The sequence below is a fragment of the Callithrix jacchus genome, chromosome Y (assembly GCF_049354715.1).
Source record: "Callithrix jacchus isolate 240 chromosome Y, calJac240_pri, whole genome shotgun sequence".
NCBI classification, from domain to species: Eukaryota; Metazoa; Chordata; class Mammalia; order Primates; family Cebidae; genus Callithrix; species Callithrix jacchus.
In genome coordinates this window covers 6,266,809-6,289,502 of record NC_133525.1, presented here as the reverse complement: position 1 = coordinate 6,289,502, position 22,694 = coordinate 6,266,809, and the positions used below count along the sequence as shown (strand labels likewise).

The 22,694-nt window shown below is 42.5% G+C and overlaps 1 protein-coding gene across 1 annotated transcript in view; it reads left to right on the top strand.

Annotated features, from left to right (window-relative positions):
* Positions 1 to 6,848: 6,848 nt before the first annotated feature.
* Positions 6,849 to 22,694, top strand: part of LOC100409360 (arylsulfatase H) — a 32,252-nt gene continuing 16,406 nt past the window's right edge. Inside the window, 5 exon segments of the mRNA XM_078364538.1 lie at positions 6,849 to 6,940; positions 9,203 to 9,324; positions 12,090 to 12,215; positions 14,263 to 14,358; positions 20,710 to 21,037. Coding sequence (XP_078220664.1) covers positions 6,849 to 6,940; positions 9,203 to 9,324; positions 12,090 to 12,215; positions 14,263 to 14,358; positions 20,710 to 21,037 — 764 coding nt within the window.

Here is a 22,694-nt window from a genome sequence, read left to right as displayed (position 1 = left end):
CATTGAGTGTTTTTAGCTTAAATAAAGGGCTGTTGAATTTTGTCAAATGCCTTCTCTGCATCAATTGAGATAATCACGTGGTTTTTGTTTTTGGTTCTGTTTATGTGGTGAATTACGTTTATAGACTTGCGTATGTTGAACCAGCCTTGCATTCCCGGGATGAATCCTACTTGATCATGATAATAAGTTTTTTGATTTGCTGTTGCAATTGGCTTGCCAATATTTTATTGAAGATTTTTGCATCTAGGTTCATCATGGATATTGGCCTGAAGTTTTCTTTTATTGTTGGGTCTCTACCGGGTTTTGGTATCAGAATTATATCGGTCTCATAGAATGATTTGGGAAGGATTCCTTCTTTTTGGATTATTTGAAATAGTTTCAGAAGAAATGGTACCAGCTCCTCTTTGTGTGTCTGGTAGAATTCGGCTGTGAACCCGTCAGGGCCTGAGCTTTTTTTGTGTGTGGTAGGCTCTTAATTGCTGCCTTGACATCTGCCCTTGTTACTGGTCTATTTATAGTTTCAGCTTCCTCCTGGTTTAGGCTTGGAAGGACACAGGAGTCCAGGAATTTATCCATTTCTTCCAGGTTTACTAGTTTATGTGCATAGAGTTGTTTGTAATATTCTCTGATGATGGTTTGAATTTCTGTGGAATCTGTGGTGATTTCCCCTTTATCATTTTTTATTGCATCTATTTGGTCGTTCTCTCTTTTATTTTTAATCAATCTGGCTAGTGGTCTGTCTATTTTGTTGATCTTTTCAAAAAACCAGCTCTTGGATTAGTTGATTTTTTTGAGGGTTTTTTTGTGTCTCAATCTCCTTCAGCTCAGCTCTGATCTTAATTATTTCCTGTCTTCTGCTGGGTTTTGAGGGTTTTTTTGATCCTGCTTCTCTAGCTCTTTCAATTTTGACGATAGGGTGTCAATATTGGATCTCTCCATTCTTCTCATATGGGCACTTATTGCTATATACTTTCCTCTAGAGACTGCTCTAAATGTGTCCCAGAGATTCTGACATGTTGTGTCTTCGTTCTCATTGGTTTCGAAGAACTTCTTTATTTCTGCCTTCATTTCTTTGTTTATCCAGTCAACATTCAAGAGCCACTTGTTCAGTTTCCATGAAGCTGTGCAGTTCTGGGTTGGTTTCTAAATTCTTAGTTCTAACTTGACTGCACTATGGTCTGAGAGGCTGTTTGTTATAATTTCAGTTGTTTTGCATTTTCTGAGCAGTGCTTTACTTCCAATTACGTGGTCAATTTTAGAGTAGGTGTGATGTGGTGTTGAGAAGAATGTATATTCTGTGGATTTGGGGTGGAGAGTTCTGTAAGTGTCTATCAGGTTTGCTTGCTCCAGGTCTGAGTTCAAGCCCTGGATATCCTTGTTGATTTTCTGTCTGGTTGATTTGTCTAATATTGACAGTGGAGTGTTAAAGTCTCCCACTATTATTGTGTGGGAGTCTAAGTCTCTTTGTAAGTCATTAAGAACTTGCCTTATGTATCTGGGTGCTCCTGTATTGGATTCATATATCTTTAGGATTGTTAGTTCTTCTTGTTGTATCGATCCTTTTACTATTATGTAATGGCCTTCTTTGTCTCTTTTGATCTTTGTTGCTTTAAAGTCTATTTTATCAGAGATGAGAATTGCAACTCCTGCTTTCTTTTGCTCTCCATTTGCTTGGTCAATCTGCCTCCATTCTTTTATTTTGAGCCTTTGTGTATCCTTGCATGTGAGATGGGTTTCCTGGATACAGCACACTGATAGGTTTTGGCTTTTTATCCAATTTGTCTTTTGATTGGTGCATTTAGTCCATTTACATTTAGAGTTAATATTGTTATGTGTAAATTGGATACTTCCATTTTGATGCTAGCTGGCTGTTTATCCCATTAGTTGTTGTAGATTCTTCATTATGTTGATGCTCTTTAGCATTTAGTGTGATTTTGGAATGGCTGGTACTGGTTGTTTATTTCTATGTGTAGTGCCTCTTTCAGGAGCTCTTGTAAAGCAAGCCTGGTGGTGACAAAATCTCTGAGTACTTGCTTGTTTGCAAAGAATTTTATTATTTTTTTCACGTCTGAAGCTCAGTTTGGCTGGATATGAAATTCTGGGTTGAAAATTCTTTTCTTTAAGGATGTTGAATATTGGCTCCGACTGTCTTCTGGCTTGTAGAGTTTCTGCCCAGAGATCTGCTATGAGTCTGATGGGCTTCCCTTGGTGGCTGACTTGACATTTTTCTTTGGCTGCCCTTAGTATTTTGTTTTTATTTCAACCTTGTTTAATCTGACGATTATGTGCCTTGGGGTTGCTCTTCTTGCGGAATATCTTTGTGGTGTTCTCTGTATTTCCTGTAATTGAGTGTTGGCCTGTCTTGCTAGGTGGAAGAAATTTTTCTGAATAATGTCCTGAAGAGTATTTTCCAGCTGGGATTTATTTTTTTTGTCACATTCTGGTATACCTATCAAACGTAAGTTAGGTCTCTTCACATAGTTCCACATTTCTTGGAGACTTTGTTCATTCCTTTTTGTGCTTTTTCCTCTGATCTTGGTTTCTCATATTATTTCATTGAGTTGATCTTCGACTTCTGATATTCTTTTTTCTGCTTGCTCAATTCAGCTATTGAAACTTGTGCATGCTTTGTGAAGTTCTTGTATTGTGTTTTTCAGCTCTTTTAATTCATTCATATTCCTCTCTAAGTTATCCATTTTTGTTATCATTTCCTCAAATCTTTTTCTCAAGGTTCTTAGTTTCTTTGCATTGACTTAAAACATGTTCTTTTAGCTCACAAAAGTTTCTCATTATCCACCTACTGAACTCTAATTCCGTCATTTTGTCACAGTTATTCTCTGTCCAGCTTTGTTCCCTTGCTGGTGAGGAGTTTTGGTCTATTCTAGGAGGGGAGGTGTTCTGGTTTTGGGTGTTTTTCTCCTTTTTGCGCTGGTTTCTTCCCATCTTTGTGGATTTATCCATCTGTCATCTGTGTAGTTGCTGACTTTTTTATTGGGTCTCTGAATGGACACCCAGATTATTGATGATGAAGTATTTCTGTTACTTGGTTTTTCTTCTACCTGTCTAGCCACTTTGCTGTACAATTGCTGAGGTCCACTCCAGGCCCTGCTTGTCTGGGGTGCACCTATAGCAGCTGCGGAACAGTGAGGGGTGCTACCAGTTTCTTTTTTTGCTATCTTTTCCTAGAATAATGCCTGCCAAATGTCAGTCTTCTGGATATAGAGGGGTCAGGGACCTGCTTGAGGAGACAGTTTGTACTTTATAGGAGCTCAATTGCTGAGCTGTGAGTTCTATTTTTCATTCAGGGCTGTTAGTCTGCTATGTTTAATTCTGCTGCAACAGAACTCATTAAAAAGAAAACCCTTTTTTAACTCAGCTTCTCTTTCTGAAGGGGTTGGGGCTTTATTTTTGAGTGTCCGCTGTGCTATCCTGCCCAGTTGGAGGCAGTCTAGTCACTCTTTGCCTGCCAAGGCTTCACCCTGCTGGTGTGAGGTTCACCCTGTTGCTGCAGGCTCTGCCCTTCTGCTGCGGTCTCTGCCCTGCTGTCACGGGCTACGCCTTGCAGCGGAGTCTCTCTGTTGCACCGGGTTGCCTCGGCAATGGCAGGCTGCATCAGCAATGGGCATGTACCTCAGTAGGGGCTGATTGCCTTGGTAATGGTGTACGCCCCTCCCCCACGGAGCTGCCCTGTAAGGGAACATCCTCATCAGAATCATTTGGAATTGCTGTTTTCTTTGTCACACTGTGCTACCCCAAACGTTGTGTCCCTGGGATTTTCTGGGTTGGCTCACTGTCCAAGTCTTGTTCAGTCTCAAGTTCAGCCCTCTCAGGTCTCAGTTTGCCGGTTCAACAGGGCACCCGTAACAGTGCACTTTTGTATGGAGCACTGTGGATCACCTCTGTGCTCCGGCGTGGACCTCAGCCACACTGGCTGTCAGCTACACCAGCCAAAACCTCTACCTGACGTCCTGCGTCTCTTTTATCCCTGGGAATTTCCCCGTTCTGTGTGCAACTAAGATCCATCTGGAAATGCGTCCCCGACTCACCCTCTCCGTGCATCCAGCGAGAGCTTCAATTCTGGGTTGTTCTCACAGCGCCATCTTGAGTCCTCTGGAGACAGGGTTTCAACATGCTGGCCAGTCTGTCAGCTCTCACTGGAAGATGCCTGTGAGGTTATGTGCATTTCTATTTCTAACAGAGTATTCAGTGTATTATAATCAGACATACTTCTAGCACTGTGCTAGACCCTGCTGAAGAGAACGAGGGGTTGGAAAACATGTTCCTACCCCAGGAATGAATTATAACCACAATATTTTACACAAGCAAAATAGAACCATTAGGAAAGAAAAACTTGTGGCTGGGTGCAGTGGCTCTTGCCTGCCACCCCAGGACTTTGAGAGGCTGAGGTAGGCAGATCACTTGAGGCCAGGAGTTTGAGAACAGCCTGGGTAACTGGTGAACCCCTGTCTCTACAAAAAATACAAAAGTTAGCCAGGTGTGCTGATGGACACCTGTAATCCCAGCTACTTGTGAGGCTGAGGCATGAGAATCGCTTGAACTTGGGAGGTAGAGGTTGTAGTGAGCTGAGGTCATGTGACTGCACTCCAGCCTTGGCAACATAGCAAGACCCTGTTTCAGAAAAAAAAGGAAAAAAAAAAGAAAAAAACCTGTCCCCATGATTGTATATTGAATTATGTGGTCCTGTTTGGACTGGTACACCAGGCTCTTTAAGGTGTGGCATCTCCTAATTGCTATGAGGACTAGTCACCTACACAGTGGGCACTTTCAAAAACATCCGTTGGAAAATCAAAATGGGAAATGAAGGTTAAGTGTTAGAAGTCAGTTCTGGATTGTCTCGATTAAGGAAAATTAGGTCTGGAGAAAGAAGAAACCAAAAATGATAATCAGAATAGTGTTGCCTAGTTTAGAAAATGCATGTGTTAAAGCAGGGGTTCCCCAACCTCCAGGGCCATAGACAGGCACCAGTCTGCTGATGCAACAGGAGGTGAGTGAAGGGCAGGCAAGCGAGCTTCATCTGTATTCACAGTCACTCCCATCACTGGCATCACCACCTGAGCTCTGTCTCCTGTCAGACCAGCGGCGGCATTAGATTTTTTTTTTTTTTTTTTGAGACGAAGTTTCGCTCTTGTTACCCAGGCTGGAGTGCAATGGTGCGATCTCGGCTCACCACAACCTCTGCCTCCTGGGTTCAGGCAATTCTCCTGCCTCAGCCTTCTGAGTAGCTGGGACTACAGGCACGTGCCACCGTGCCCAGCTAATTTTTTGTATTTTTAGTAGAGACGGGGTTTCACCATGTTGACCAGGATGGTCTCCATCTCTTGACCTTGTGATCCATCTGTCTCGGCCTCCTAAAGTGTTGGCATTATAGGCGTGAGCCACTGCTCCTGGCCCTGGCATTAGATTCTCATAGAGATGTAAAGCCTACCGTGAACCGCACGTGCGAGAGATCTGAGCTGCATGCACCTTATGAGAATCTAAGGCCTGATGGTCTGTCACTGTCTCCCATCAGCCCCAGATGGGACTTTCTACTCACAGGAAAGCAAGCTCAGGGCTCCCACCAATGCTACATGATGTTGAGTTGTAGAATTATTTCATTACGTATTACAATGCAATGAGAATAGAAATAAAGTGCACAATCAGTGTCATGTGCTTGAATCATCCTGGAACCATCTCCCACTACCGTTGTCTTCCAGGAAACTGGACCCTATTGCCAAAAATCTTGGGGACCACTGGGTAAAGAAGAACTGAAATTAATTGTCAAGCTCTATAAGGCAATGAGTTACATTATGTTGACTTTCAAACCTCTCTGCTTATGAGTTTCTGTAATGTCATTGCTGACATTTGCGTGTGTTGAGGATATACAATTAAGAGAATTTCATGGAGGATTTTAAGAACCTTAAGGAAATAATTTTAGACAGTGTTGCTTCAACCACTTGAAATCAACCACAGAACAGTCTTTCTCACAAATGTATTTCCTTTGAGCATAAGTGTGAAAGTCTTAAGAGTCACTCAAACAAACAAACAAACAAACAAAAACTGGATGAAGGTTTCCAACCAGCAAGCATTTCCAGGCCCATCCTAAAGTTCCTACTGTATTATTTTGTAAACTCAATCTGCCTTTGCAGAAAGAAGCATTGGCCGGGCACAGTGGCTAGTGCCTGTAATCCCACCACTTTGGGAAGTCGAGGTGGGTGGATCACTGGAGGCCAGGAGTTTGAGACCAGCCTGGCCAACTTGTGAAACCCTATCTCTAGTAAAAATAAGAAAATTAGCTGGGTGTGGTGGTAGGTGCCTGTAATCCCAGCTACTCAAAAGGCTTAAGTGGGGGCATTGCTTGAACTGAGAAGGTGGAGGCTGCAGTGAGCCAACAGCACACCACTGCACTCCAGGCTTGGTGACAGAGCAAAACTTCACGCAAAAAAAAAAAAAAAAGAAAAGAAAAGAAAAAAAGAAGGATTGCAGCAGATTCTCCATCTTTGCTTCACCAGGTGCTGTCCAATGTGGATGAGCTGTTTGATTGGGGAGAGTTTTCTGCAGCCCCAGACCCAGGATGGCCGGATTGCTTCAATAGCGGGGTGTTTGTCTTCCAGCCTTCGCTCCACATGCATAAACTCCTGCTGCAGCACGCCGTGGAACACGGAAGCTTTGACGGTAAGCCAGGGCAGCCTGGACATTTGAGGAGGAGGACGGGCCTGCTGCCTGTAGCCACATCACAGCCTCCCCACATTTCCCCTTATCTGGGAATGGCCGCCTGAAGATAGAGGTGGGAATTGAAGAATACGGCCAGTCAGGGGTATAGGAAGACGTCAGGAAGTGCACAAGGAAACATGCAGTTGAGAGAACCATTGGAAATACCCTTGCTAAGTACAAAGAACAGCTCGACAATCCAGGCATATAAAACAGGCGAGCAAGTCCTTCTGTAAAGGGCTGGATGGTAGCTATTTTCAGAGTTGCCCACCTTATGGTCTCTGTTGCACACACTCAGCTCTGCAGGTGTTGCACAACGTCAGCCATTGAGCAGACAACCACACCTCACTTAACACTGGGGATGCGGTCTGAGAAATGAGTTTTTAGGAGATTGTGTCATTGTGTGAACATCCCGCCACTAGATGATGCAGCCTCCCGGATACCCAAGCCAGATGGTAGAGACTGCAGCTCCTAGGCTGCACACCCATAGCGCATGTGACTGCATGGAATGCTGCAGGCAGCTGTCACATAGTGGGAAGTATCTGTGGTTCTCAACATATCCAAGCCTCACAAAGCTCTAGTGAAAATGCAGGATAAACTCCTACGAGCCCGCTGTCATATGTATGGCCAGCACTTTTACGTGTCGTGTGACTGTACTTGGTGTTGAACTTGGGTTGAGCTGGGTGGCTGATGCCTATAATCCCAGCACTTTGGGAAGCCAGGGCAGACAGATTGCTTGAGGCCAGGAGTTCGAGACAAGGCTAGGCAACATGGCAATACCCCATCTCTACAAAAATTACAAGAATAAGCTGAATGTGATGATGGCACCTATTTTCTATACTCCCTGGGAGGCTGAGTTGCAAGCAGCACCTGAGCTGAGGACTTCAAGGCTGCAGTGAGCTATGAAGTCATTGGTCTCCTTCTTATTGTTTTCTTTCTTTCTTTCTTTCTTTCTTCCTTTCTTTCTTTTCTCCTTTCTCTTACTTTCTTTTTCTTTTTTATGAGGGAATCTCACTCTGTCAGGCAGACCGGAGTGTAGTGGCAGGATCTTGGCTCACTGCAGCCTTGACCTCCCAGGTCCAAGTGATCCTCCCTCTTCAGCCTCCTGAATAGCTTGGATTACAGGCATGAGCCCCCACACCCACCTGATTTTTTGTGTTTCTTTTTGCAGAGGCCCTGGTCTTGAACTCCTGAACTCAAGTGTTCAGCCCCTCTTGACCTCCCAAACTGCTGGGATTATAAGCATGAGCCACCACGCCCAGCCTTTATTATCATCTTTCTGTGGGATTATGGAAACAAAAGCCGTACACATGGGATGAAGATTGGGTATGGTTTAGCTTATGGGAGAACAGGTGCATCTTTTTTTTCTTAACCTGTAGAATTCTATAAGTTTTACAAAATTTTTACAACATTTTGAAGACCTTAAAATATTAGACAAACAAAATGGGAAATAAACTCCAAAATGTCACAATTTGGTTATAAAATAGGTCAATTTTACTGTAAGATATACATTAATGGGAGGCTGAGGTGGGAGGATCATTTGAGGCCAGGAGTTTGAAACCAGCCTAGGTAAAAGAGCAAGACCCCATATCTCTGCATAAAATTTTAAGGCCAGGTGTGGTGGCTGACACCTGTAATCCCAGAAATTTGGGAGCCTGGGGCAAGCAGATCACTTGAGGTCAGGAGTTTGAGACTAGTTTGACCAACATGGTGACACCTCATCTCTACTAAAAATACAAAAATTAGCTGGGTGTGGTGGCTCAGACCTGTAATCCCAGCTACTCAAGAGGCCGAGGCAGGAGGATCACTTGAACCCAGGATGCAGAGGTTGCAGTGAGCCGGGATCACACTACTGCACTCCAGCCTGGGCCACAGAGTAACACTCTGTCTAAATAAAATAAAATAAAATTTTAAATAAATTAGTAAGTCATGGTGGTGCACACCTGTGGACCTAGCTACCTGAGAGGCTGAGGTGGGAGGAACACTTGAGCCCAGGGAATTCCAGCTTGCAGTGAGCTATGATTGCACCACTGTAGTCCACCCTGGGCAGCAGAGCAAGAGCCTGTCTCTTAAAAAAATATGAAACACATTAAAATTTTTCTTAATCTAAATTACCTATTAATTTTAGGTCCTTGATAAGAACAAATTGGCTGACTTTTCCATTGAAATGCATTTTGGTCTTAGACTCACAAAACTATATACACAGTGACCTGTATTCATTTGTAATAGTTTTGACTGAAGATATATTTTATACTTACATTTCCATTTGCTTCTACCCATCAAAGCACCTAAGGAGTCAGATTAAAGTTTTAAAAAGATGGATTTTAGGTTTACCAGAAATTGAAGGAAGTAACCAGATTAAAGTTTTAAAAAGATGGATTTCAGTTTTACCAGAAATAGAGTCAATTTACCCAAAATAGAATAGCTTTGAGCCTGAATCATTGTATTGAGAATTTTTAGAAACTCACCTGCTGAACTTTTCTTCTATCTGCAGCACACCTATCATTGACCGCCTGGCAAGTGAGGGAGTGATGCTCATGCAGCATCTTGCAGCTGCTTCCATGTGCACCCCAAGTCGGGCTGCCTTCCTGACCGGCTGGTACCCCATCAGATCAGGTAAGGCAATAAAAAGGCAGCAACATTTCTGTATCACCAGAATGTATTATAATGATTAGTTTTTGCAAATTTTTATAAGAATTCTCAAATGGTCACTCAGAGTATTAGGAATCTAAATTCAAAGGGGGATGTTATCCCATGGACAGCTTAAGCAGGTGTGCTTCTCACTGGGTACAACCACACCTGCCCATCTCTGTGCATATAGTGACAGAGTTTAGGCCTCTTGGGGGCAATTTGCCAACTTACAGTGAACACTCCCATTTTCAGGTATTTTTTTGCTAAGATTTCCCAAGAGGCTCCAATGTCTATAAGCTAGCGGAGACTGTGCAGTGGTTCTGAGGAAAGTGGATCTAATCCATCTCTGAGAATGCGATTGGAAAACTAGACACAGTTGGGAAAAAAGTATAACTGAGAAAACAAAAATGAAATGACACTTTAACATATTCCCTTACTTGACCCCAAAATTTCAAGATTTAGACTTGCCAAATTGATATAATGAAAATTAAATGTTTTCCTTTGCAGCTTAGCTGAGAATCAATACCTACAAACATCCACTCAAAATCAATATTATGAACAACAATTTTTATACCCAGCTAAAATACAGAGGTGGCCTTAGACACTATTGAAGTATTCATGGTTATCAGCCTCTATGTGAAATATTGCCCCATACTTTTGTATTTTATTTAATTCTAGTATTTGTTTGTCATAATTTTATTATACCTGCCTTCACAGTTTAATTTTTCAGTGAAAAATTTTTCTGTATGAGTTTTCTTCCAAGTAGTAGCTTTTCACCCAATACACTTCAAGAATGAACTAATTAGGTTAATTAGAATTATACTAAAATTAAGAGTAAACATTGAAAGTTTTTGTCTCATAAATATTGTTATATTATTATCTATTTTTTTTGCCTAATGACCTTCTTTCATAATTCAAGGTTTTCCATTTTGTTCAAAACAGTTTGGTTTCTAGATAAGCAGTCTCTGTATAACACAGTACCATGTATGGAAAGAGATAAAGATATGAATCTGTATACCTTTCCAAAAACATCACACTTAAAACTTGAGAATTTTTTTTCTGAGATAGATTCTTGCTTTGTTGTCCAGGCTGGAGTGCAATGGTGTGATCTCAGCTCGCTGCAATCCCCACCTCCCAGGTTCAAGTGATTCTTCTGCCTCAATTCCCAAGTCACTGAAATTACAGGTACGTACCACCATGCCTGGCTAGTTTTTATATTTTTAGTAGAGATGGGGTTTCACCATGTTGGCCAGGCTGGTCCCAAACTCCTGGTCTCATATAATCAAATTATCTTGGCCCACCCAAACTGTTGGGATTACAGGAGTAAGTTACCATGCCTGGCATAATTTCTAAGTATTGATTACAGTGAAATAAAATTTATTTTTTAAAATTAAGAAAAAAATTAATGATTGGTGGTCATTGCCATGTGTATATTTTTAATCACTTGACACAAACTGTTCAGCTTAATTCATTCTACTTATCAAAAATTTCAGCAAAACAGTTCAACACCAATATAATAGTCTAATACTTCCCTTAATGAAACTGTTCCTCTTTACTATCAATGACATTATATAGAGTCTACTTTCTTCTTCTTCCAAGGTAAGACCCTGAAATACTTTTTTTCTTTTGAGATGGAGTTTCATACTTGTTGTCCAAGCTAAAGTGCAATGGCATGATCTTGGCTCACTGTGACCTCTGCCTCCCATGTTTAATCAATTCTCCTGCCTCAGTCTCCTGAGTAGCTGGGATTATAGGCACCTGCCACCACACCCAGTTAATTTTTGTATTTTTGGTTGAGACGGGGTTTCATCATGTTGGCCAGACTGGTCTCCTGACCTCAGGTGATCCCTCCACCTTTGCCTCCCAAAATTCTGGGATTACAGGCATCAGCCACCAAACCCTGTCTGAAATTATCATTTATTTATTTCTTGTTGATCTTCACTTGTGGTTTTCTTGTAAATTCCTTTTAAACTATAGGTGTGTAAATTCATCTACCAGTATAAATCTACATAAAACAATATGGAGGACAGTCATGGTGGCTTACACCTGTAATCCCAGCACTTAGGGAGGCCAAGGCGGGTGGATCACTTGAGGCCAGGAGTTAGAGACCAGCCTGGCCAACATGATGAAACCCTGTTTCTACTAAAAAACAAAAATAGCCCGGTGTGTGGCACACATCTGTAATTCCAGTTCCTCGGGAGGCTGAGGCACAAGAATTGCTTGAACCTGGAAGGCGGATTTTGCAGTGAGCCAAGATTGTGCCACTGCAATTCTGCCTTGGTGACAGAGTGAAACTCCATCTCAAATATACATATATATATATAAAGACATTGTCACTCTTCTTCATTTCAGATTCTCAATGATACATTTAAAAATATATTTATACCCAGCTAATTTCCCGAGTATTTATACCCAGCTAAAATGCAGTGGTATCCTCAGATGCTATTGAAGCATTGAAGGTTATCAGCCTTTACATGAAAAGCTAATGAAGGTTGTTTGTTGTTAGTCTGAAGTTCATATGAATATAACTGAGTGTCCCATATTTATTCTGGCAACTGTAATTCCAAGGTAATGTTTGCATTTAGCAAGTGGGAAAAGGAGAGTCAAGGACATATAGCCAGAAAGGCAAGAGAAAACTTGGGCAAGAATGGCTTTGAGGAGGTGCAGGAGGAGAGAATTTTGAGCATGTTGCAATTAATCTGCTATTAGCAAAGACTATGGGGCTAACCAATTGCCATCTGTGAATTTAGGGATGGGGTCTCCCTACAACCTGAATTGTGCCCTCATGTGGCTTGGTGGATCAGGTGGTCTTCCTACCAATGAAACGACTTTTGCTGAGCTACTGCAGCACTGTGGCTACCACATGGGACTCATAGGTATGGCTGGAACTCTGCCAATAGAAACGTGATCCTGCAGCCTCCATGTCATAGTGTGTAAGGTGTTTCTGGGGATGTTGGCTCTATGTGTGACAGTTCAATGACTTCTCTTTGAGATAAGGCACTTGAAGAAGAAATTGATCCCACGTTGAGGATGTCTAGAATCAAGGGCATAATCTTTGGAAAAAAATGAGAACAGAAAACAAACAAGTGTACCCAAAGTTACCCCTAAAATGAAATATTGTGTTGGAGGGATATGACATTTGTGATACGATTAACAGCAGAAAAACTAGTAAAGTTGTAGAGAACTACTGTTGAAATTGAGAACTTAAAGCATGAAGAGTTGTCAAATGGAGGCAATTGCTGGTTGATTTAGATCCCATAATATTCTCTGCCCTTTTGGAGAGGGGTGGACATGAGCTTGTGAGGGAACCTTTTACCAAAAAATAAGCTTGTTTGTAGAATTACAAGCTTAGAAGGTATTTCTCTGAATAACTTTTGTGACCAAATCTTTTTGGAAAAATGCTACCCAATAGCATTGTAATGGTTCACTGTTTTGGAGGATTTTTTTTTTTTTTTTGAGATAGAGTTTCACTCTTGTTGCCCAGGCTGGAGTGCAACAGCACGATCTCGGCTCACCACCACCTCTGCCTCCCAGGTTCGAGTGATTCTCCTGCCTCAGCCTCCCAAGTAGCTGGGATTACAGGCATTTGCCACCATGCTCGGCTAATTTTGCATTTTTAGTAGAGACAGGGTTTTTCCTTGCTGATCAGGCTGTTTTCAATCTCCTGACCTCAGGTGATCTGCCTGCCTTGGCCTCCCAAAGTGATGGGATTACAGGTATGAGCCACCACATCCAGCCCTATATTTGAGGATTTTTAATATGAATTATAAGCCACAGCTCTGAGATATCCTCAGCTAAAAAACTGTTTCCATCAATAGGGCATGTATTCCCATGCAAGCCTCACCAGTGTCCTGTGAATAATTCTCTAGATTAGCTTTGCAGTGTTCTCACATTGTTGGAGCATGGGGTTCAGATGCGACTCTACCACTATTAATTAATGCAACTCAGGCTTCTGAATAAATCTAGATAGCTGGGTGCAGAGCCTCAGATCTGTAATCCCAGCACTTTGGGAGGCTGAGACAGAAGAATTGCTTGAGGCCAGGAGTTCAAGACCAGCCCGGGCCACCATAGCAAGACCCTGGGTCTACAAAAACAACATTTTAAAATTAGCTGGGTGTGGTAGAACACGTTGATAATCCCAGCTACTCGGGAGGCTGAGGTGGGAGGATCGCTTGAGCCCAGGAGTTCGAGTTCGAGTCTGCAGTGAGCTAAAATCATGCCACTGCACTCCAGTCTGGGCAACAGAACAAGACCTTGTCTCTTAAAAAAAAAAATCTCGATAATGTGTTTTCTATTTATAATAAAGGGTCTGGGAATGTTGAACACAATAATGTGTGCAGACAAATCAGAGCATGCCCTGGCCCCTCGCGTTGTGCTTGATCAAAGGAATTAGTTGAATCATTGTAATCATTTGGGTCTCGATGAAATTCTTTGGCTAGTTTGCCATCCCCAGCTTGGGGACCTAGAAGAGGTGTTCCGTCTATAAAATATCAATGACGTTTCAGTGAGATGGAAAGAGAGGGTCAGAAGGCACCGCTAGATAAAAGCACGAGTGTGCAAGGTGAGCCGGAAATGCTTGCTGCTGTCCGCACCAGACAAGCAAGACATCGCCTCTGGCGACCTAGCAGCCTCCAGATACCTGGCTGCTCATGAGATTGTTTGGTATGAAGCAAAAGGTTTCCTCTGAATCCAACACCAGGCTCCTCTCCTTGTAGCAAAGAGGTTCCTGCTGCGCGGTTTTGTCTGAAAGAGGCGTACAGTAGGGAGAAGCCCGTTGGTGGCATGTCCATACCAGGGAAGTCATTGGGAATACCCAGAAAAATCCGTGATGACAATAGAGTGAGAGTTATGTTCGACTTTTTCAAAGGGAAGCCCACATTCCAGAGACCAATCAGCCTTGCTACGATTTTGTTTTACTTTTAGGCAAATGGCACCTGGGCTTGAGCTGTGCCTCTCGGAACGATCACTGCTACCACCCACTCAACCATGTTTTTCACTACTTTTACGGGATGCCTTTCGGACTTTTCTTTTTTTTTTAATTTTTTATTGGATTATAGGTTTTGGGGTACATGAGCAGAGCATGCAAGACAGTTCCGTAGGAACACACATGGCAGTGTGCTTTTCTTTCCTTCTCCCCTTCACCCACATTTGGCATTTCTCCCCAGGCTATCCCTCCCCACCTCCCCCTCCCACTGGCCCTCCCCTTTTCCCCCAAATAGACCCCAGTGTTTAGTACTCCCCTTTCTGTGTCCATGTGTTCTCATTTTTCATCACCCACCTATGAGTGAGAATATACGGTGTTTCATTTTCTGTTCTTGTGTCAGTTTGCAGAGGATGATGTTCTCCAGATTCATCCATGTCCCTACAAACGACACGAACTCATCATTTCTGATTGCTGCATAATATTCCATGGTGTATATGTGCCACATTTTTCCAATCCAGTCTATTATCAATGGGCATTTGGGTTGATTCCAGGTCTTTGCTATTGTAAACAGTGCTGCAATGAACATTCGTGTGCATGTGTCCTTATAGTAGAACGATTTATAGTCTTTTGTATATATACCCAGTAATGGGATTGCTGGGTCAAATGGAATTTCTATTTCTAAGGCCTTGAGCAATTGCCACACTGTCTTCCACAATGTTTGAACTAATTTACACTCACACCAGCAGTGTAAAAGTGTTCCTTTTTCTCCACATCCTCTCCAGCATCTGTTGTCTCCAGATATTTTAATGATCGCCATTCTAACTGGCGTGAGATGGTATCTCAATGTGGTTTTGATTTGCATCTCTCTGATGACCAGTGACGATGAGCATTTTTTCATATGATTGTTGGCCTCATATATGTCTTCTTTCGTAAAGTGTCTGTTCATATCCTTTGCCCAGTTTTCAATGGGCTTGTTTGTTTTTTTCCTGTAAATCTGTTTGAGTTCTTTGTAAATTCTGGATATCAGCCCTTTGTCAGATTCATAAACTGCAAAAAATTTTTCCCATTCTGTTGGTTGCCGATCCACTCTAGTGACTGTTTCTTTTGCCATGCAGAAGCTGTGGAGTTTGATGAGGTCCCATTTGTCTATTTTGGCTTTTGTTGCCAATGCTTTTGGTGTTTCGTTCATAAAGTCCTTGCCTACTCCTATGTCCTGAATAGTTTTGCCTAGATTTCCTTCTAGGGTTTTTATGGTGCCAGGTCTTATGTTTAAGTCTTTAATCCATCTGGAGTTAATTTTAGTGTAAGGTGTCAGGAAGGGGTCCAGTTTCTGCTTTCTGCACATGGCTAGCCAGTTTTCCCAACACCATTTGTTAAACATGGAATCCTTTCCCCATTGCTTGTTTTTGTCAGGTTTATCAAAGATTGTATAGTTGTATGTATGTTGTGTTGCCTCCGGTGCCTCTGTTTTGTTCCATTGGTCTATATCTCTATTTTGGTACCAGTACCATGCTGTTTTGATTACTGTAGGCTTGTAGTATAGTTTGAAATCTGGTAGTGTGATGCCCCCCGCTGTGTTCTTTTTCCTTAGAATTGAATTGGCTATGCGGGCTCTCTTTTGGTTCCATATGAAGGTCATGGTGATTTTTTCCAGTTCTGTGGAGAAAGTCAATGGTAGCTTGATGGGGATAGCATTGATTCTGTAAATTACTTTGGGGAGTATAGCCATTTTCACAATATTAATTCTTCCTAACCGTGAACATGGAATGTTTCTCCATCTGTTTGTGTCCTCTCTGATTTCATTGAGCAGTGGTTTGTAGTTCTCCTTAAAGAGGTGCCTTACGTTCCTTGTGAGTTGTATTCCAAGGTATTTTATTCTTTTTGTAGCATTTGTGAATGGCAGTTCGTTTTTGATTTGGCTTTCTTTAAGTCTGTTATTGGTGTAGACGAATGCTTGTGATTTTTGCACATTGATTTAATATCCTGAGACTTTGCTGAAGTTGTTTATCAGTTTCAGGAGTTTTGGGGCTGAGGCGATGGGGTCTTCTAGGTATACTATCATGTCGTCTGCAAATAGAGACAATTTGGCTTCCACCTTTCCTATTTGAATACCCTTTATTTCTTTTTCTTCCCTGATTGCTCTGGCTAGAACTGCCAGAACTATATTGAATAGGAGTGGTGAAAGAGGGCATCCTTGTCTAGTGCCAGATTTCAAAGGGAATGCTTCCAGTGTTTGCCCATTCAGTATGATTTTGGCTGTTGGTTTGTCATAAATAGCTTTTATTTCTTTGAGATACGTTTTATTGATACCGAGTTTATTGAGGGTTTTTAGCATAGAGGGCTGTTGAATTTTGTCAAATGCCTTCTCTGCATCAATTGAGATAATCATGTGGTTTTTGGTTTTGGTTCTGTTTATGTGGTGAATAACGTTGATAGACTTGCGTATCTTGAACCAACCTTGCATCCCTGGGATGAATCATACTTGATCATGGTGAATAAGTTTTTTGATTTGCTGTTGCAATCGGCTTGCCAATATTTTATTGAAGATTTATGCATCTATGTTCATCATGGATATTGGCCTGAAGTTTTATTTTCTCGTTGGGTCTCTGCCGGGTTTTGGTAACAGGATGATGTAGGTCTCGTAAAATGATTTGGGAAGTATTCCCTCTTTTTGGATTGTTTGAAATAGTTCTAGAAGGAATGGTACCAGCTCCTCTTTGTGTGTCTGGTAGAATTCGGCTGTGAACCCGTCTGGACCTGGGCTTTTTTTTTGTGTTGTAGGCTCTTAATTGCTGCCTCGACTTCTGACCTTGTTATTGGTCTATTCATAGTTTCAGCTTTCTCCTGGTTTAGGCTTGGGAGGACACAGGAGTCCAGGAATTTATCCATTTCTTCCAGGTTTACTAGTTTATGTGCATAGAGTTGTTTGTAATATTCTCTGATGACGGTTTGAATTTCTGTGGAATCTGTGGTGATTTCCCCTTTATCATTTTTTATTGCATCGATTTGGTTGTTCTCTCTTTTCTTTTTAATCAATCTAGCTAGTGGTCTGTCTATTTTGTTGATCTTTTCAAAAAACCAGCTCTTGGATTTATTGATTTTTTGAAGGGTTTTTCGTATCTCAATCTCCTTCAGTTCAGCTCTGATCTTAGTTATTTCTTGTCTTCTGCTGGGTTTTGAGGTTTTTTTGATCTTGCTCCTCTAGCTCTTTCAATTTTGATGATACGGTGTCAATTTTGGATCTCTCCATTCTCCTAATATGGGCACTTATTGCTATATATTTTCCTCTAGAGACTGCTTTAAGTGTGTCCCAGAGGTTCTGACATGTTGTGTCTTCGTTCTCATTGGTTTCGAAGAACTTCTTTATTTCTGCCTTCATTTCGTTGTTTACCCAGTCAACATTCAAGAGCTAGTTGTTCAGTTTCCATGAAGCTGTGCGGTTCTGGGTCGGTTTCTGTATTCTGAGTTCTAACTGGATTGCACTATGGTCTGAGAGGCTGTTTGTTATGATTTCAGTTGTTTTGCATTTGTTGAGCAGTGCTTTACTTCCAATTATGCAGCCAATTTTTGAGTAGGAGTGATGTGGTGCTGAGAAGAATGTATATTCTGTGGATTTGGGGTGGAGAGTTCTGTATATGTCTATCAGGTTTGCTTTCTCCAGGTCTGAGTTCAAGCCCTGGATGTCCTTGTTGATTTTCTGTCTGGTTGATCTGTCTAGTATTGACAGTGGAGTGTTAAAGTCTTCCACTATTATTGTGTGGGAGTCTAAGTCTCTTTGTAAGTCATTAAGAACTTGCCTTATGTATCTGGGTGCTCCTGCATTGGGTCCATATATGTTTAGGATCGTTAGCTCTTCTTGTTTTATCGATCCTTTTACCAGTATGTAATGGTCTTCTTTTTCTCTTTTGGTCTTTGTTGCTTCAAAGTCTATTTTAACAAAGATGAGAATGGCAACCCCTGTTTTTTTTTGCTCTTCATTTGCTTGGTCAACCTTCCTCCATTCCTTTATTTTGAGCCTTTGTGTATCCTTGCATGTGAGATGGGTTTCCTGGATACAGCACACTGATGGGTTTTGGATTTTTATCCAATTTGCCAGTCTGTGTCTTTTGATTGGTGCATTTAGTCCATTTACATTTAGGGTTAATATTGTTATGTGTGAATTTGATACTGCCATTTTGATGCTAAGTGGCTGTTTTGCCCATTAGTTGTTGTATATTCTTTATTATGTTGATGCTCTTTAACTTTTAGTGTGATTTTGGAATGGCTGTTACTGGTTGATCCTTTCTATGTGTAGTCCTCTTTTAGGAGCTCTTGTAGAGCTGGCCTGGTGGTGACAAAATCTCTGAGTACTTGCTTGTTCGCAAAGGATTTTATTTTTCCTTCACTTCTGAAGCTCAGTTTGGCTGGATATGAAATTCTGGGTTGAAAGTTCTTTTCTTTAAGAATGTTGAATATTGGCCCCCACTTTCTTCTGGCTTGCAGTGTTTCTGCCGAGAGATATGCTGTGAGTCTGATGGGCTTCCCTTTGTGGTTAACTCAACCTTTCTCTCTGGCTGCCCTTAGTATTTTCTCCTTTATTTCAACCTTGTTGAATCTGACGATTATGTGCCTTGGGGTTGCTCTTCTAGCAGAATATCTTTGTGGTGTTCTTTGTATTTCCTGCATTTGAGTGTTGGCCTGTCTTGCTAGGTGGGGGAAGTCTTCCTGGATGATGTCCTGAAGAGTATTTTCCAGCTTGGATTCATTCTCTTCATCCCCTTCTGGTACACCTATCAAACGTAGATTAGGTCTTTTCACATAGTCCCACATTTCTTGAAGACTTTGTTCATTACTTTTTGCGCTTTTTTCTCTCATCTTGGTTTCTCGTTTTATTTCATTGAGTTGGTCTTCGACTTCAGATATTCTTTCTTCTGCTTGGTCAATTCGGCTATTGAAACTTGTGCATGCTTTGCGAAGTTCTCGTATTGTGTTTTTCAGCTCCTTTAATTCATTCATATTCCTCTCTAAGTTATCCATTGTTGTTATCATTTCCTCATATCTTTTTTTAAGTTCCTTTGTTTCTTTGCATTGATTTAATACATGTTCTTTTAGCTCACAAAAGTTTTTCATTATCCACCTTCTGAAGTCTAATTCCGTCATTTTGTCACAGTCATTCTCCGTCCAGCTTTGCTCCCTTTCTGGTTAGGAGTTTTGGTCCTTTCTAGGAGGCGAGGTGTTCTGGTTTCGGGTGTTTTCCTCCTTTTTGCGCTGGTTTCTTCCCATCTTTGTGGGTTTATTCGCTTGTCGTCTGCGTAGTTGCTGACTTTTCGATTGGGTCTCTGGGTGGACACCCAGATTGTTGATGATGAAGTATTTCTGTTACTTGGTTTTTCTTCTACCAGCCTAGCCCCTTCGCTGTATGACTGCTGAGGTCCACTCCAGGCCCTGCTTGTCTGGGGTGCACCTCTAGCAGCTGTGGCACAGTGAGGGATGCTACCCGTTTCTTTTTCTGCTATCTTTGTCCCAGGATGATGCCTGCAAAATGTCAGTCTTTTGGATATAGAGGGGTCAGGTAGCTGCTTGAGGAGACAGTCTGTACTTTTTTGGAGCTCAATTGCTGAGCTGTGAGCTCTGTTGTTCAATCAGGGCTGTTAGCCTGTTATGTTTGATTCTGCTGCAACAGAGCTCATTAAAAAAAACCCTTTATTTCTCAAATGCTCTGTGTTGGGGGGTTCGGGCTTTATTTTTGATGTCCAATGATGTGTCCTGCCCAGCTAGAAGGCAGACTAGCCACTGTTTGGCTGCCGCGGCTCCGCCCTTCTCTTGTGTGATTCACCCTGTTCCTGCAGGCTCTTCTGTGGTCTCCGCCACGCCCTGTGGCAGAGTCTCTTCATTGTAGCATGTTGCCTCGGCAACAGCAGGCTGCGTCAGCAGTGGGCGTGTATCTCAGTAGGGACAGGTTGCCTTGGCAACAGCTGGCTGCATCAGCAGTGGGCATGTATCTCAGTTGGGGCGGGTTGCCTCAGTAGTGGTGGATGCCCCTCCCCCACAGAGCGTCTCGGGCCGTCTGCTTGGGATAGTTTGAAATCGCGGTTTTGTTCGTCCCACTGGGTGTCCCGAACGATCTGTCCCTGCAATCCCCTGGGCTGGCCTACTGTCGAAGTCTCATTCAATCTCAAGTCCAGCCCTCTCAAGTCTCAGGTTGCCGGTTCAACAGGGCACCCAGACAATTGCGCCCTGTGGGGATTGCTGGGTAGGGCCGGCCGCCGCCACCCCAGCTGCTGGCTTCGCCAGGCAGACCTACTGCCTGGCGTCCCGTGTCTTTTTTATACTTGGGAGTTTCCCCGTTCTATGGACAACAAAGATCAGTCTGGAAATGCAGCTCCGACTCACCGTTTGCGGATTCAACGAGAGCTCCAATCCTGGGTTGTTCTCACAGCGCCATCTTGAGTCCTCTCCCTTTTTCAGACTTTTAAGTGACTGCCAGGGATCCGGGAAGCCAGAACTGCACCGCTGGCTCAGGATCAAACTGTGGATCTCCACGGCACTCACTGGCCTCGTTCTTTTGCTGCTTCTCATTCCCAAGCTTGCCTGCTGGTTCTTGGTGCCGTGGAAGGTCATCTTTTTCTCCACTCTCCTCGCCTTTCTGTTTTTCAGTTTCTGGTACTCAAGTTATGGATTTTCTCAGCGTTGGAATTGCATCCTTATGCGGAACCATGAAATTATCCAGCAGCCGATGAAAGAGGAGAAAGTAGCTTCCCTCCTGCTGAAGGAGGCACTTGCTTTCATTGAAAGGTATTTAGTCATTTCTTGCCTGATTTCCGGCATGGAAATTTTACTTTATTTCCTAGCAGGATGTAACATCACACCTTGATAACACAGGCCTTTAAAAATCTTTTGGACAGAATGTGCGGTATTTGGCTTTCCATTCTGCATTAATTTGCTTAGAATAATGGCCGCCAGCTGCATTCATGTTGCTGCAAAGGATATCCTCTCATTCTTTTTCATGGCTGTGTAGTATTTCATGGGATATAATGGGAGCTAAAAATTCAGCCTCCATGGATGTAAACATGGAAATAATAGACGCCTGCAAACTTCTAGAGGAGAGAGGAAGACAGATAGATACGGGTTGGAGATTACCTACTGGGTGCTATGCTCACTATCTGAGCTCAGTATACCATGTAACAGACCTGCACATGCACCTCCTGTGTCTAAGATAAAAGCTGAGGAAAAAACATTTTAGGCAACATTTATGGTAGACTTGAATCTCCTCTTAGGTTGAATAAAACAGTTAAATTTCCTGCAAATTTTGAATGCTCAAAAGGCAGAAAAACAAAAAACAAAACCACACACACATTTTTTTGCTCATTTGTCCATTTTTAACGTTTTAATATTTTTACTTTTTGGGACAGAATCTCACTCTGCCATCCAGGCTAGAGTGCAGAGGTGTGAACTTGGCTCACAGCAGCCTCCACTCCTAGGCTCAAGTGATCCTCTCACCTCAGCCTCTGGAGTAGCTGGGACTACAGGCACACACACTATGCCTGGCTAATTTCTGTTTTGTTTTGTTTTTTTTTTTTAGAAACGGGGTTTTATCATGTTGCCCACGCTGGTCTCAAACTCCTGGGCTCAAGTGATCTGCCCACCTCAGCTTCCAAAGTGCTGGGATTACACTGTGCCTGGCCACTTACCCCTTTTTTAAAAACAAAAAACTAGGCCAGGTGCAGTGGCTCACACCTGTAATACCAGCACTTTGGGAGTCTGAGGGAGGCAGATCACAAGGTCAGGAGTTCAAGACCAGCCTGGCCAACCTGGTGAAACCCCATCTCTATTAAAAAACAAAAATTAGCTGGGTGTGATGGCTCATGCCTGTAATTCCAGCTACTCCAGATGCTGAGGCAGAAGAATCGCTTGAACCAGGACCCAGGAGGCAGAGGTTGCAGTGAGCTGAGGTCACACCACTGCACTCCAGTCTGGGCTACAGAGTGAGACTCCGTGTCAGAAACAAAACAAAAGAAAACCCAAAACAACAACAAGAACAAAAACCTGGAGTTACATATTTCAATCTTCATTGCTTCAGCATGGATTGCTGTCTAAATTGATTAAACTTGGGGGGGGTGAATATTTTTTTCTCTGTCTCAGACACAGCTGGAACTCTGTCCATGAACTTTTGGGAAGTGCCTCTGTGTTTGTAGAAACCTGGTTTTAACTTTTCTATGTTCAATACAAGCTTTGCAGGCATCACTGTAATGAGCTCTCATCATCCCCTACCAGCTCACTTCTACATTAAAAATTATTATTAATATTATTTGGAGACAGGGTCTCACTCTCTCACTCAGGCTGGAGTGCAGTGGTGCAATCATAGTTCACTGAAGCTTCAAACTCCTGGACTCCAGGGATCCTCTCACCTCAGCCTCCTGAGTAGCTGGGACCACAGGCTCACATGACCACA